At 45.3% G+C, this 16222-nt stretch overlaps 1 protein-coding gene and 1 pseudogene across 2 annotated transcripts in view; one reads left to right on the forward strand and one right to left on the reverse strand.

The window, feature by feature from the left end:
• The window catches only part of MTMR12 (myotubularin related protein 12), a 65360-nt gene extending 49503 nt beyond the window's left edge, over positions 1–15857 (forward strand). The window contains exons 10-17 of one of the 2 annotated variants that reach the window (XM_049648236.1): positions 587–711; positions 2337–2415; positions 3846–3916; positions 6370–6542; positions 8853–9017; positions 9931–10092; positions 10983–11081; positions 12957–15857. In XM_049648236.1, coding sequence (XP_049504193.1) covers positions 587–711; positions 2337–2415; positions 3846–3916; positions 6370–6542; positions 8853–9017; positions 9931–10092; positions 10983–11081; positions 12957–13526 — 1444 coding nt within the window. In that variant the 3' untranslated portion in view covers positions 13527–15857. The remainder of the gene's footprint in view (positions 1–586; positions 712–2336; positions 2416–3845; positions 3917–6369; positions 6543–8852; positions 9018–9930; positions 10093–10982; positions 11082–12956) is intronic. The other variant, XM_049648235.1, reaches the window with a different exon arrangement.
• Positions 1619–1701, reverse strand: LOC125935926 (uncharacterized; annotated as a pseudogene).
• Positions 15858–16222: the final 365 nt, after the last annotated feature.

Genomic DNA, 16222 nt, shown 5'->3' on the forward strand with positions numbered 1-16222 from the left:
CCTGGCTGGCTCAGTCAGTAGAGGATGCAACTCTTGATCTTGGGCTCATGAGTTCGAGCCCCACATTGGGTGTAGAGATTACTAAAGAACAAAAAACTTAAAAATACATAATTTTGAAAGGAGTCGGTATAACATAATCGTTAAGAATGTCAACTGCAGGGGCACCTGGCTAGCTCAGAGGAGCTTGCAACTTTTGATCGCGGGGTAGAGTTCAAGCCCGATGTCGGGTGTGGAGATAACTTAAATAAATAAAACTTAAAAAAAAAAAAAAAAGAATGTCAACTGTATTGTTTTTAAAGATGCACACTGAGGTATTTAGGGGGGAGGGCATGATGGCTATGGTATTGACAGTGGTCAAATCCAGGTCATGGCCTATGTCACTGTCCTTTGATACATGTTGCACGTGCTTCCATTTCCACCTCCGATGACTGGGAGCAGCGGTCCTGTGGTAGCTAGTTTATTGGCAAGGATCAAATGGGAGGATACCTACACACACAGATCTTGCCATGTCTAAGTGCTCGGGAAAAATAAGCTGTTTCTAATTCACTTCTGCTCTTTTAATCTCCTGTTACTTTTTGATACCTAGAATCTATAAGACCATCCACAGGCCACCCTATGAAATTGTTAAAACTGAAGACCTGTCAAGCAACTTCCTGTCCCTGCAGGACATCCAGACTGCCTACTCTAAATTCAAACAGCTGTTTCTGATAGGTGAGAAAAATGCAGAACAAAAGCTCTCTGTCAAATAGGGAAAGACATGCCGTGTGGATCAGGTGATAGCTGGTACCTTCTCCCTGGTCTCTGTATGTACCCGAGGCTCATGACCATGAGGATTGATGTCATAGAGCAGAGGGGCTGGTAGCTGAGGAGCCGCTGTCATTGCCACGTTCACCGCACGCGCCCCCCTCCCCCTCCATTTTCTTCCAGGCTTTTACCCCGCTGCCCCTTCTGACAACAGGGAACACAGGCCCACCCCTCCATTGCTCCTCTTCTCTCCTTCCTCAGCACAGTGTCGCCCAGTGGTGTACACAGGGGCTTCTCTCTTTAAAAGTTGTGGAGCCATGCAACACCTGTATTCGCTGGCTCGCTCACAGTGATTGATAAAGTGGATGATTGGTTTTGTTTTCCTTAGTGGCTTATTGAATGGACCGCCTCCCACCCGCCCCCCCACCCCAAGTGAAAATATCTTTTTTTCTTCTGATTAAGCAGAAATGTACAAAGTAGGAAATGAAATATGCCCATCCCGGCCACCCCCACTTCTCTGCCTGGGCTGCCCACTATGAACAGCTTAGGACCTGAATCCTACTTAACCAGCCCAGTTGTTTATTAATTCTCGTTCTTCAGTGAATCTGTATTACCATCTGAGATTTGTCACAGTTTTTCCTAACTTGGACTTTCTAGCCTAGCAAATTCTAATGACTTAGGATTCATTCATTCATTCAGCTGACATTTATTGAGTTTCCATTATATACACTGATTATGGAGGCATTTGAGATAAAGATGAATATGATGCCCAGGTAAACAGCAGTGTCCACCTCTAACTAGATTTATAAAAAGCAGGGACCTGGTGGAGAGTGATACACTGCCCTAGTTTTTGGGGGTTTTTTTGTTTCTGCAGATCTTAAATTTTGGGTACTCTGCACATTCAGAGAAACTTCTCTAGTAATAAACTATAGAAATGATCCTTGAAAGTATAGTCTTCACTGCACTAGTTGGTGCAGGACTGTGATTCTACCACTTTCCGTCTCATCACCCAGGACTTGCAGAGAAGTATCTGCCTTGTCGTTGATTTGAGTTTGCAGCTTGGACCTGTATTAGATGTCCATGCAGCGCAGGTCTCTCTGTACCAAAGGTGTGGGGGCGGGGTGTGTGGTGTAGGAGTAAGCAAGGAAAATGTGCTTGTGTATTTAGGATTCCAGCAGAAGCCAAGTCTCCCCCTTTGGGCTCCCTGGCATCAGGAGGTATGCCGTTATCTTCCAGTGCTAGAATAGTGTAGCCTGGGTGTCGACTGTTTCTGCCTAAAACATGTTACTCTCCTTGTTGAATCACAAGGTCAACCATGGCTTTACATAAATATTGTGGAGCACTTTTTATTTGAACAGTAAAAATCTAAAAAATCCATTTTTGACTGCCACCCCCTTCCAGAGGCTTACAGTTCAAACACCATTTCAGCTGAAGTCTGGAAGTGTCCTTTCTTAAGAATGGAGATCTGTGCTTGGATGCTGCAGTTCAAGTCCAAGACTGTCTGAACAGCACACTTGAGTAGCACAGATTTTTGGTGGCAGACATGTAAGAGAACAGTGACCTGACTTCCTTGCTCTTTTTTCTTTTTTCAGATAATAGTACGGAATTTTGGGACACAGATATAAAATGGTTTTCTCTGTTGGAAAGTAGCAGCTGGCTTGACATAATCAGGTATTTTAAAGCCATCATTTGCTCATGAATTTTATAGTTCTCTAATTCAAAGTAGTAAAACAAATTGACAAACAATGGAACTGTTTTAAATGTTAAACATTTAAATGTGTTAAACATCACAGTTAGATGTTCTTAGATCACATATTCTATTGACAGCTCAGCTGGATTTTACATTTGTTTATTATTTCTGTGCACATTTGATCTGAATTTATCGACATGCTACTTGCTCACAAAGAGATCTCTCTAGCCTATATATAGACTAGGCATGGAAAGACTGCAGAACAGGGGGGTGGCAACCCATAAGTCTAACTGAGTAACTGAGGCAGCAGTGCTGGCCTCCAAGAAGGGAACAGGAAGAAGGGGGGTGATGCTGACTTTTTACTGAATACCTTTTTGAATTACGTTTCTCCTGTGTATATTACTTATTTTAGAATGAGTAATGTCGGTTTTTCATAATTTCATGATTAATTTCAATTAGGCATTTTGGGTTTGGGAATTAGGTTGAGATTCCCAGAGACAGAATTCCTATATTCCCTTGCCTACTTCATAGTTTGAATAGCTCCTCTCTGTTGCTGTTAAAGAGAGGAGAGGGCAAAGGGAGGCACAGAAGAGCAATGATCAGGGTGTGAGAAGAGTCCCACCCCTAGGACACTTGTGAGGAAGGAGAAGAACTCCTCCCTCCAACTGGCACCGCATCTCTCGGTTCTGCCAGCGAGGTTTGTGGCAAGGAGCCTCAGCCCCCCAAACACTTGTTAACGCATCCATTCCAGAGAGCCTGCTGCATGGCCCATAGTTGGAATGTGTAGTTGCCGACAGTGATCAACGTCACCAGGAAAAGCACCCTTCTTCATGTGGGGTGGGCAGAGAAGGTTGAGCATCCCTCACGAAATGAAGCACCGTCCAGGAAGGGCGCCCCTGCAGGCAGGGAACAGCATATGTGAAGCCCTTAGTTACAAGCAAAGGAAAGTCAATGCTGAAGATCAGGAATAGTGTGTACAGAGAGAGACAGAAGGGATTTCTGGACCTTGTTGGACTGTTTCAGCCACACTGACACATTGGACAGGTGACCTTGAATTAGACCATGTGGGCGTGCAGCACAGTTTCCAACGTGGGCATTTGTGGGTCTTACTAGGACTCTCCGGCCAGACTCAGGCATGAGTTCTTAATAGGAGACTGTAGTTTAGAAATCACCTAGGAAGGTTTTGACATCAATTTTGGGATTCCCTTCTGAAAATTTTCAGTCTCTAATTGGCAGATGAGTGTCTTGCAGTATGTGAATAGGGTAAATGGCAACTTCTTTTCTGGAGGATTTCAAGTGAAAAAACAAATGAGACTGTCTCAATCTTCAGTTTCCTCTGTCTAAATTTCTCATGGTTTTGATGCCAACCTCAGAAACTAATGCCCCTTTTTCTTGTCTCTTTCCAATGTAGACGTTGCCTGAAAAAAGCAATAGAGATCACAGAATGTCTAGAAGCACAAAACGTGAACGTTCTTCTTTTAGGTAATACATTTAAAGCACAAAGAGTGGTTTTCGTTTCCCTTCACTCGAGACTCAATTTCTGCATATATAGCTTTATGTAATTGGAATTATCTTACAAAAGGAGCGAGCTAGTGTAGAAATCCTTCCCATTCTTTTCTACCCTGACCTTAGAATTCTTTGCGTTTGATTTCAGTGTTACAGTTTAAAAATAAACCCTTCATTTAGAACTTGGCAGACTTACTTGCAGCCCAAGAAGGAATTGTTTGGTATCTTCACCAAAGTTCACATTTCCTACTGCTTTGGGTTTTGTTTTATATTAACTCCACTTGGTTACAGTTAAAATCTTTTGATAATCCTTTTTATATAAAGAAATCCATGAATGGTTTAATTGTTCTTTTTATATCTTTGTGTTTGACAGACAACCTTGTGCAGTTGCTATAGAAAGTTTGTGGGTCACGATTTCCTTTGCTTCAGTGGGCTTAATTTGCTAAACATGTGGACAGGACATAAGCATTCAGAATGTGTAAAAACAGGTGCAAACCGCTTTTATTTAAAGATTGCTAGAGTTGGTTAGACCTGAGCTAAAATACGATGTTTGCTATTTAGAATATTTTCAACTTCTCATAGCCCTGCACTTCGGTTCAGTAGATCATCTCATGCTTTCATGCCCTCAAGCTTTTACCATGGCTCTGACGTGTTCCATGACTGCTGAAATTTAGCCTCTGTGGGCGGGCTGCACATGTGTCTGCCTGGGGCTTCTGTACCACCTGATGCTGGCTCGCTGACTTGGATTTTACGATATTGACTGAGCACCTACCATGTGCAGAGCTCTATACTTCTGCCTTCTAGAAGTTTACAGCCTAATGAGAGTTGGCCTGAGCATGTTATTGAAAAAGACCTAATCACCAATGGCAGAGCAGAATACTGAGGAACTAAGTGGTATAGAGGAGGACGAATAAAGATCAGAATCTGAGAGGCAGAAGTCCTCAGGCCAGGCTGCAGTAGTCACAGTTGCATAAAACAACATCTGAATCTTTGGCTGAGATGTGAGAAGTCACTCGGTCCAGAAGAATGACTGAGTTGTCTCCTCTGAAATCTCATTTTCTGGTCCTTCTTCCTGTTACTCACAGGTTTACTGTTAACACCCGTCAGATGCAAGAAGGATGATTCCCTTAAAATTACGAAACTTATTTCAGGGCGCCTGGGTGGCTCAGTCAGTTAAATGTCCGACTTCAGCTCAGGTCATGATCTCACGGTTCACGAGTTTGAGCCCCGCATTGGGCTCTGTGCTGACAGCTCAGAGCCTGGAGTCTGCTTCAGATTCTGTGTCTCCCCCTCTCTCTGCCCCTCCCCCACTCACACTCTGTCTCTTTCTCAAAAACAAATAAAACGTTAAGAAAATTAAAAAGAAAAAGAAAAAGAAAGAAACTTGAAATAAGCTGATAACACTCCAAACACAAAACTCTGTTTCTTTTGAATCCACGTGTTCCCATAGTTTAGACTTGTCTCCCTGGAGGAGAAAAAGAACCACAAGCGTAAGCCTAGACCTTAGTGCCTCATGGTTCCAGGGTCAAAATGAAAGAGTTTTAACGGTAGACACATCCCCCTCCTTAGAATTTGTAAGTTTCTCTAGTTTCACCGATACTAGCACCGCCATCCTCCTGGACATTTTTAAATAGCAGCTTGAGTTGCACTTCTTTCTGCAAAGAGGAAACCACGGGGATGCAGACCCTAACTTTTAGGATCTGAAAACTCTAAGGCAAATGCATGGACAGAAATGTATGCTTTTATTTGCCAGGAGTCACGAATGCCGAACACACGTATGAATGGTGTTTTCATCACACAGGTTTTGTCCGGTGCACTCTGGGGGTGGGCACGTGGACATAGACCGAGGGGAGTTTCTCTGCCAGGCTAGGCGAGGAGAAGCGGGCACCTCTGTGCTCTCAGAGAAGGAAAGAGCTATGGAGATGGGAATAAGGGAGTCCAAGCAGAGGGAGTGGAGGAGAGGAGCTCTGAGGGGAGTCTGAGGAGCAGCTGAGCCCTGGAACAGTGAGTCCAGTGATGGAGACTTTGACACGGCAATTGGAAGAGTTTTGAACTTGGTCTGTGAAGGCTAGCGGGTCGCCACCACGTGTATGGCTCTGCCCTCATTATGCGGCACGCCGGGATGCCGGTACGCTGACAGTGGATTTGACGTGCTGCGTTTTATTCAGTCAGTCAGCAGATCCGTGCTTAGTGCCAGCATATGCCGGAACCTGTACGGGACTGGCTGGAAGCAGTTTGTCTGTCAATCTGAACACTACCTGTTTTCCCCATGGGCCCTCGCCTTCAGGGAAGTAGACCTTGACTGTCATTAGCAGGCACACTTTGGTTTTGGGAACCCCACCAAAACTGTGCAAGGGTGAGCACTCTTTGTGGCTTTTTAATACTCCATACTCTCCTGCCTCTTTGCACTGCCGCTGGGCCCTTCCTAGAGGAGAATGCTTCCGACCTCTGCTGCCTCGTTTCCTCTCTGGTGCAAGTGATGATGGACCCCCACTGTAGAACCAGGATTGGTTTCCAGAGCCTTGTCCAAAAGGAGTGGATCATGGGCGGGCACTCTTTCCTGGATCGCTGCAACCATCTACGTCAGAGTGACAAAGAGGAGGTGAGTGTCCTCGTCGGAGAAGCGCCCAGTCTCTAATACCTGTCTTCAGGTGTCGGGTTGGTGCTTGTGAAGTGCATGCTGTTGGGCTTGTTAGGAAGGCCATGTTCAGTTCACTGTTGGATGACTCCAAATGCTTTAAACAGTACTGAAATCCTTCCCAGAGGAAAAGGGTATTAGTAAGTGGCTCAGTGCCTTTTCTTCTAAATTGTGTATTTCATGATGGGAATATGTATTTCATGATGGGAATAACACTGATTTATAAAACTTAAAAATTAATTCAGAGAGACTCCTACAATTTCTGCTAAGTTAGTGCTTGCAAAAAAATGAATATTCCACATAATAACACAAAGTAAATTTTCCCTTGTACATAAGCCTTTTCAAATAAAGCATGAGGTTATGTTAACACCATCCCTCACCAGGACCTTACCGGTGACATAGCGTGCTGTGCACATGACCTCTTCTGCGTCTGGCTGTGTGAATTGCGTTGTAGTTTAGCTGGCCCCCACGTCGTGGTCTAGTCTCAGCTGCAGCTATGCATTCTTCTTTGGCCGCATTGTTAATGATTGCTGAAGAGAAAATGAAGACAGGTGAACTTTCTTTAATGAAGTCACCTACAAAGCTCCGTGTTCTAGGAGCATGGCTCGTGGTTGTTCTTCAGGTAATGAACGTGTCTGTCTGTGATGGGAAGCAGCATGGTGCAGCATGCCGTGGGAATAGAGAGCCATGGCTCCTGCCCTCAGGGTCTTGGCACATTTCTGGAAGACTGCGGCTTCTCTTGCTAGGCTGTGAGGTTTCTTTCAGGCCTGGTCTCTGCTCATCTGTGTCCCATCAAGCTGAATGGAAATCACCATTTTCAGCCTTGGAATGGACTTTGCCTTTCTGAGGAACTTTGCAAGGTTGATGGGACTCAAATAACATGATGGGCAGAGAGCAGATACTATGTGGGGAAGAGTATGTTTTGGATATCTTGAGAAGATAGGACTGTCAAGGACCATGTCTGGGGAGGGAGAATGAGTCCAAGAGCAGATACAGTCTGATCTGCTTTCACCCATCCTTTGGAGAAGTCATCCAAACTTTCTGAGCCCATTTTCATAACTATATAGTAGGGTTCAGATACTTTCCACTCTGTTTAATGATATACTGAGCAGAAAATGAAGTATGAAATAAAGTTGCTATATCAGCATTTCTTCGCATCTCCACAATGACATATTGATGTTGTTGGGGTTTTTTTTCCTTCTAAATGTGGCCATTTTAAAAGAATTATTTACTTATCTATTTATTTTTGAGAGAGTGAGTGAGTGAGCAAGCAGGGAAGGGGCAGAGAGAGCGAATCCCAAACAGGCTCCATGCTGTCAGTGCAGAGCCTGATGGGGGGCTTGACTTCACAAACCGTGAGATCGTGGCCTGAGTCAAAATCAAGAGTCAGACGCTTAACTGACTGAGCCATCCGGGCGCCTCTCAACTTCTGTCTCTCTTCTGAGCTCCGTGAGGCCTCGACAGCCTCCATGAGGGAGAGACTGTGACATGGCTTGTCTTACCCACCTGACACCTTCGCTGATGACTCAGAAGGATAAACACTTTGTGAATGACGAAGCACCCTAGAAAACCATCTCTACCAATAAAGGGCTTGCCTCCAGGAAGCTAGTAAAGGAGGCTATCTGTTAAAAAAAAAATCTGTACGCTTGTGGAAAAAAAGGTTAGAAACTCACCTTTGCTGCTTCTGCTGTCTTTCCCATCCTCTTTCTCTTCTGCATCCTCCTTGTGGGGGTGAAGAAGGGAATATTGACAAAATTCAACATGATGGAGTATAGTTTTTTGGTAATATGATTTACTAATGTGAAGAATGGAATTCTTTCAGGAGGTGATAACAATTTCACTTAATTGGGGTTCAGAGTGTTCCCTGTCATCAAAATCAGTTGCAAACGCTCGTGTGTCAGTGTTTGGTCAGTAATGAGGTTTTACATATTTCGTTCGCCCTAAAATGTCTTTCGTACAGATCGGTACTGCCAAATACTGAAATGAGTCTACAGGCATGTGACTTTATTTATTTATTTATTTATTTCAATATATGAAATTTATTGTCAGATTGGTTTCCATATAACACCCAGTGCTCATCCCAAAAGGTTAGGCATGTGACTTTAATTGAGCATATTCATTGCGTGGAGTGGGATGGAGTCAACTGTGTTTCCCAGGGAATACAGTGCTCAGAAGTGGTTTCCATGGCCATTGAGATGGCTGCCCCTGAACTCAGGACAGCTGGCCTTGGCCTTGTAGTGCCTGCTCAGTAATGCGTGTCTTGTTTTCACATAGGTTCCTGTGTTCCTGCTTTTCTTAGATTGTGTCTGGCAGCTGGTGCACCAGCACCCCCCAGCATTTGATTTCACGGAGACTTACCTGACTGTGTTGTCAGATAGCCTGTACATACCTATTTTTAGCACCTTCTTCTTCAATTCGCCTCATCAGAAAGATAACGTGGTAAGAGTCCCTCTTAGGAACCTGTGTCTTAAAGAAGCCCTGATTCATGAGTTTATTGCAATAGTTTTGATGATAAAAATATTTATAGAACACTATATACTGGGCCCTGTTTTGAGCGCTTTCTGGGTATTGGTAATTGTCACAGCATCCTGTGGGGGGTATGTTCTTATTCCTGAGGAGCCAAGGCACTGAGAGGATGGGGAACTGGCCCAAGTCCACGTTGGGAGCAAGTGTTGGAGCTGAGGAATTAAGCAGAATTAAAAGCTGTCCTTGATAAAGCTGGTCAGCATTCTCTTCCGTTTGCCTGGTGCCTGGAGTTACTCTGGAGAGAATGGAGGCAAGGCAAAGCAAGGAAGCTTTTACTTTCCATCTTACACTCTTTTAAGTCTCTCCTAGGGCCTTGCTCCTGGGGGTTTTGCTCTCTAACCAAGCTTAGGGCCTCTGACCGGCTTCCTCTCGGCCCCGGGTTTGCTTGAGCTGGGCCTCCAGGAGCAGCGTTAGCCAATTACTCGGTGAAGCGGAGGCACGGAGCCTGGGCTTCCAGTCCCCCGGCCCCGGTTTCAGATCCCAGCCGGTCGGTCACCAGCTTCGTGAGCCTCAGGCAGTTCACTTCAGTTTTCTGAGCCTCAGTTTCCTAAATATAAAATGTGACAAATAGTGACAGAGTTGGTGTCAAAGTGCCCGTCAGCGGCTGACATGTGGCCTGCTGGAAAATAAGGTGACCTTCTTCCCTCTCCCTTCCCACCCAAAGTCTTAAATGAATGACCACTGAAGGCCGCAGCCTTTAAAAACGAGGAAGCCGTGAGTGTTTGGTCTCGGGGCAGGAGCGCCCTTTCCGGTGCCCCTCGGCATTGTGTGTTTGCTCTCCTCAGCCCTCCCTGGAAGCCGTCATGACCTGTGCTTGTTTTGGCAGGGCAGGGAAAGCCAGGATACACAAAGCAAGCCTTTGAATCTGCTCACCGTGTGGGATTGGTCTGTACAGTTTGAACCCAAAGCCCAGATGTTGCTCAAAAACCCTCTTTATGTGGAAAAGCCAAAACTGGACAAAGGCCAGCGGAAAGGAATGCGTTTCAAAGTAAGATGTCCACGTGTCTAACCCCTTTCATCTGCCCAGGATCCCCGGGTATGGCAGGAAAAAGTGACATATGGATTCTGTAAACAGTCTGAAGAGTCAAGATTTGTGGCAGGCCAACTGTCAAGGCCCATGAGAATCATTTGCTTTCAGCAAATCAGCCTTTGCCCCGATGAGACATGACCATTTGCTGAATGTCACCGGGGATGTTACTGCCAAGACAGTTGTACTGCATGGGATTGTGTGAACCCTCTACCTGAGTGTGGTTAGCAGAGTAAAAGGTGCATTGATTGTGGGATTTGCTCAGTCTGTACTGGTTCATGTCTTCAATAGCAAGACCTTTCCTGATGAGGTGTAGCTACAGCTTTTTCTGTTAAGGGCTGTCCAGTCTCCTCACTGTATTGATGTGCAGAAGTAGCCACAGACAGCACATAAGCAAATAGGCACGGCTGTGTTCCAGGATTTATAAAAATAGGCAGCAGGCCAGATTTGGCCGTGGGCTGTCATTTGCTGACCCGTGCTGTGAATCACAAGTGTCAAATAATATGGATATCCCTTCAGATATATGTTCTTGATTGTAGTTAATAAAATCCCAAAGTTCCCTAGATGACAAATGATTTCTGTGGCATTTCCTAGCTCTTTCTCCTGGCCTGGAATTTCCCCCCACCAGACCCAACGAAGGGGAAAGTGGTAGTGGTGAATCCCAAGTCATTGTGTGTCTCTGCCTTCTCCACTGCCCTACTTCTGATCCCACCTGCCCTCCAGGGAGCCTGGCCAGTCTGTGTGGGAGGTGCTCCATTCTAAGAGGCTTGGGGGCCAGGTGAGCCAAAGCCCGCACTTGCAGAAGATGCCAGCTGCTGAACAACTTAGAACTGTTGCTTTACTCTTTCAAGGGGCCTCAGGGCCGGGGTGGACGTTTCTCCTCCTGGTTTAGTCTCTTTCCTGCCAGCTGGACCAGAACTGCCCTGAGCTCCGGAACAGCTTGGCCAGAGGTCAGTTTTTCCTTGGTGTGCTGTGCCCCCTGGTGGCTGCATGCACACTTGTCACCTGTTCAGGATCCCAGAACTGCCCCGGGCCAGAGGGGCAGGGGACCTCAGAGACGGCCAGGGCCTGATCCCTTATTGTGCATGGGAGGAAAGTGACGTTCCCCTTTTCAAGACTGGATTTCACTTCTGTACTTACATCCAGTTTTCCTTGTACATACATCCCTTTTCCTTGTAGTTAGGAGCAGATGGCCTAGGCTCTAGGAGCTGACTGGTGCAGGAGGTTTGAGCCAAAGCTAAAGCAGAGCTGGGGTTGGGGCCACAAGGAACTTTGAAGCTTTTGGGTTAGGACACCACACGTAGGGCTTAGGGCCCCTTGTTGAGTGGGCAGACGGCCTTGGAGAAGTTCTGTAGAAACTAAGAGGCTGTGGCGGACCACCATGAAGCACTGCTTGTGAACAGCCTACATGAGGCTGCAGGGCCTGCTCCGGTGTGCACTCTCAGCCTCAGCCTTGACCAGGCTTCCCTCCCAGCATGCCCTTCTTGAGCCCTCTGTTCACTTAGAGGTTGAGAGAAAGGGCTCTCGAGACCAGTGGAGCTCTGTTAGAGCGCAGTCTCTGGAGCCAGACTGATTTTTGTAAGACCACCTTTAGCACTTTCTAGCCGGGGTCTTTGTGGATTGCTTAACCTCTGTGCTTTAGTCTCCTCATTTGTGAAACAGGACAATAACGGTGACTGTGGAGATCGGCTAAGTCCATGCACGTAAAGCACTGAGCACAAAACCTGGCAGGCAGTAAACACTCAGTGGCTGTTACCTTCCGCCTGCAGTCAGCAGTCCCCTGTGTGGACGGACTGGCCTTGATCCTTGGGGAGGAGAGGCCAGGCCGCTCTCCCACCCCCCGCTGGAAGGTCAGAAATCCTGGTCAGCTCTGAGTTGTGGCATTGTGGATGGTTTTGCTTTTTTCTCATATGTTTATTATTATTCTGTATTCCATAATAAAGAATGCTCTTTTTCACAAAGAAGAACCACTGGCAGGAGTATGTTAGAGAGTCATAGGGCTAGCCTGCCCAGAAAACTTGTCTGCTCTTATTTCAGACTCACACCTCAGGAGCAAAAGAGCTGGGGAGAAACAGCATCTCCCCACATTGCTGACCTCTCTGTGGGGCTCTGGGGTTCTTTGTAACCTCTTGACATCTTTCCCCACCTTCACGGCCCCTCCCTGGCACTTCTCGGTGTCGATCACCTTGCTTTGGCTGCAGGTAGAATTACTCAGGAGGGAAGTAATGTACATGCTCTCACATTTTTTACTCGGTGCAGCGTGTCAGGCAAGAACATCTGGCCAGTTTAGCCACTTCTCAAATTCCTTTTGCTCCCACCTGTCTCTCTGTCCAAAAGAATCTTTATGACATAGGCTTAAACTCCCACTGGCTGCCTGATAACCTACAAATGCAGTTCATTTGACTGATAGGATCTTCAGGTAGTTGGCTGCTGCTTCCTCTCAGGTGTTCAGAATTTCATTCTCAAAGAAGAAGCACTTTGCACTCTTCAAAAACTGAATAGGCCTGACATCCAGACTGCCCTGGATCCGCAGGCTGTCTCGACTTAAGCTTGTTCTTCAAAAGTGCCTTAGTGCTCCTGTGCCAGGGGAAGGGGGGTAGACAGCTTCCCTCTCTGTCACAGCGCCCTGCGTGCCTGCTTTCACCCATTTGTTTATGAACACGATGTGCATCCAACATTTGCATCATGGAACAAATAAGAACCCCCCCCCCCCCACTGTGTTACTGCTTTTTAATGGCTTTCCAGTCTCATGGCAGTTCTGATTTCTCATGATCATAACTGCTCTCAGGCTAACCAGAGGTTTTTTTGTGTGTTTTCTCTCAAAGCATCAACGACAACTTTCTTTGCCACTCACCCAATCTAAATCATCTCCCAAAAGAGGATTTTTCAGGGAAGAAACCGATCATTTAATTAAAAACCTTCTGGGCAAGAGAATTAGCAAATTAATTAACTCTTCCGATGAGCTACATGACAACTTGCGAGAGTTCTATGACAGCTGGCACAGCAAACCCACTGACTACCACGGTCTGTTGTTGCCGCACATTGAGGGGCCCGAAATCAAAGTGTGGGCTCAGCGCTACTTGCGTTGGATTCCAGAAGCCCAAATCCTGGGCGGTGGCAGAGCGGCCACCGTGAGCAAACTCTTGGAAACGATGGAGGAAGTAGAGCGCTTACAAGAGAAAATCGACGCGAGACCCCATGGCCAGGGAGCGCTCCTGGCAGAGGCCCCCTTGTTGCTGAGGGGCTCTGCCCGCCTGTCGGCCCTGTTTCCTTTCGCTCTGCTGCAGCGACATCCCTCTAAGCCGGTCTTGCCCACCAGCGGCTGGAAAGCTCTGGGTGATGAAGAAGATCTGGCCAAACGAGAAGACGAGTTTGTGGACCTAGGGGATGTGTGACTCATCCGCTCAGTGATGTGAAAGAGGAACGTTGAAGGTTGAGGCAGGCGTCTACCATGTTTGATCTCCAGATTAGCGGCTCATGCTTTACTGCTGTGGAGGTGGGGGGAGTGGGAGGCCTCAGGCATTAGTCCAGGGCTGTGTAGGAGGAAGCCGGGACCTTCAGGAAAAGAGCTGGTTCTCGTGGGTTTTTTTCTTGCTCCTGAAGACTATGCAGTTAAAATCATATCTCTGGTATTATTAATTGGAAGGAGTTACTACTTGACCTGTAAAAGAACTGTGGCCATTGTGCATAAGTATTATATAGAACCTGCAGTGGCTGGTTTACTACTAGAAAGGGCTTTGGTCAGACACTCTTGGACTCAATGCTTTCTTCAAATCTTTTTTGTGCCAAGATAATTTATCCACTCATTGGGAATTTATCCAGTCTACCCATCTTAGCTTGGAGAAAGTGCAGCTTTATGTGATGTGTATATGGCAAATTGAAAGACTCACTTAGAGGTATTAGGATTATGGCATTCCTTTAAGCCATAGTATTTTTCCTTTCTCTGTCCTCTTGCCTGAGAAAAGCTGGGGAAATTCCACCCATAGCACCCATCCTGACATTTCCAACCATCCCCCGTCCTGCATAGACTGTGTCACTTTGTGTGGGGTTGGTGGGCTAGCCAAGCAGCCACACCGCCCTTTTGTGTGCTGACAGCTCCGGGTCTCTCTCTGCCCACTGGGCACCCCTCACTGCCGTCCCTCCATGCTCCCCGCCACGGGGCATGTAGTCCAGAATCTTGCTGCTGAATCTGTTGGTTAAACTGGGGGAATCCCTTTGGTTTGCCTGAAGGAGCTTCCATGCTTCTGGAGCCTCTCAGTGTTTGAAAGTAATGGCTTTGCCTTTTTCTGACAGTGTGCTGAGGCTTGGGAATGCTTGTGACCTCCGCAGCAGCCCTCCCAGACATGAGCAGGATCATTTTTGAACGTGGCTTCCATAGGGAAGCAACTGAGCATAAATATGAGAAGCGATGGTTATCATATAGTACCTCAATGATTTAAAAAGCCATAGAAAAAACTTGACTATGCCTGGTGACCTTCTTGAATCTGCTGTCTAAATGGTATATATTTTGTAATGCAGGAAAGTACACTTTGTAAGGACCAGTTTTTTCATTCTCAGTAGAACCCTGTTAAATCCCACAAAAGGAAGGTGGGGGAGGGGGGAACTAATGTTAGAATGTTTCAAATAGAATGTTTGCCTTTGATATACATTTGCTATCCAGGATAGATCCCAATTTGAATGTTACATGTTTAGAAAAACTTCAGTTCTTTAAGGGCAATAAGAAATTTTGAAACTGTTGATAAAGAAGTTTCTCAGTTTGCACTGAATATTGTCTTTCTGTTTGTACAAGAAATTGCTTTGCTCTTCTCCCCTCTTCATGTTGGCACATGAGCCATGTTGGTCTGTTAAAATGACAGAGGTTGAGGAGAGGGCAGGATTCGTGCATTGGGGTCCAAACACATGTCCGGTCTTGGTTGCCTTAAGTCTCACTAGTGAGTTCAGTGTTAGGCTTGCAGTAGGGATTTTGCAAATACACTAGTCTATGAGCTACCTTAACATACGTTCTGTGGGCCTTCTTAAACTAGCACTAACCTCCACTTCTCTGCCCCGTTGCCTCCCAGATACACTATGGAGCTATTTTTGTTACCATATTATAACATGAATATTTATACAGTAGCCTCTTCAATCTTAGAATCTTAGTAATTTTCATTCCAAAAATGCCCGGTGTGATGCTTTACACTTCACAAAGTATGGTTTAAAGGCACAAGGTCATGGCCCTTGTCATAGCAGTTGAATGTGCATTGAAGTATTTTTCTATGATTTTTTAAAAAATTACAATAGAAAAATAAGCTGTTGTAACGTGAGGTCATGACAATTTATGTATTTATATTTGAAATCAGATTTCTATAAACTTGTATTTGTGTACAGAATTCTTAGTGCGTTTATATATTGTGACATTTTTATTCAAGATTGAGATATGGATTATGCTTAACAGTAAAAACTGAAATGAGACCATTTACTTTGTTTAAAATGCTGCACTGTGCAAGTTTGGAAATGTACATTAATTTACTGTATATAATACCCTGAGTTTGTTTATACCTCCAAGTTTTTACACTGAAGATAAATTAGCTTTAATTACATTAAAAACTTTTTTTTTTTTTAAGGGAATAAGCTGTTGGGCTATATCTGTATAAATGTGCTTTTTATTTTCTGGATGTATGAAAGTTTATACTTGTATCTCACTGCATCATACCTGATTGCAGAAATTAAAGCACAATTTACAAGCAGTGCTGCGTTCGATGTGGTTGATATAACACATGGAACAATTACTTTCAGTGTGTGTTGGGTTGAGTTGGTTGATTGGTTGGTAGTGGTGGGAAACAGTGACCAAATAAATATTTAAAATTTTAGGAGCACATGGCTGGTTCAGTCAGTAGAGCATGTGACTCTTGATCTTGGAGCCGTGAGTTTGAGCCCCACGTTGGGTATAGAGTTTACTAAAACAAAAAAAAGTAAAATTTCAGGTGGTGATGATATGATATGAAGAAAAAATAAAATAAGGCAAGAGCCCTGCACGGCAAATAAAGGAAAAGGGTTTTTGCAAACATGTGAAATTAAATATTGCTGCCGCTTTGCTTTTGCGGGGATATAT

This window comes from Panthera uncia, assembly GCF_023721935.1.
Source record: "Panthera uncia isolate 11264 chromosome A1 unlocalized genomic scaffold, Puncia_PCG_1.0 HiC_scaffold_17, whole genome shotgun sequence".
NCBI lineage: Eukaryota > Metazoa > Chordata > Mammalia > Carnivora > Felidae > Panthera > Panthera uncia.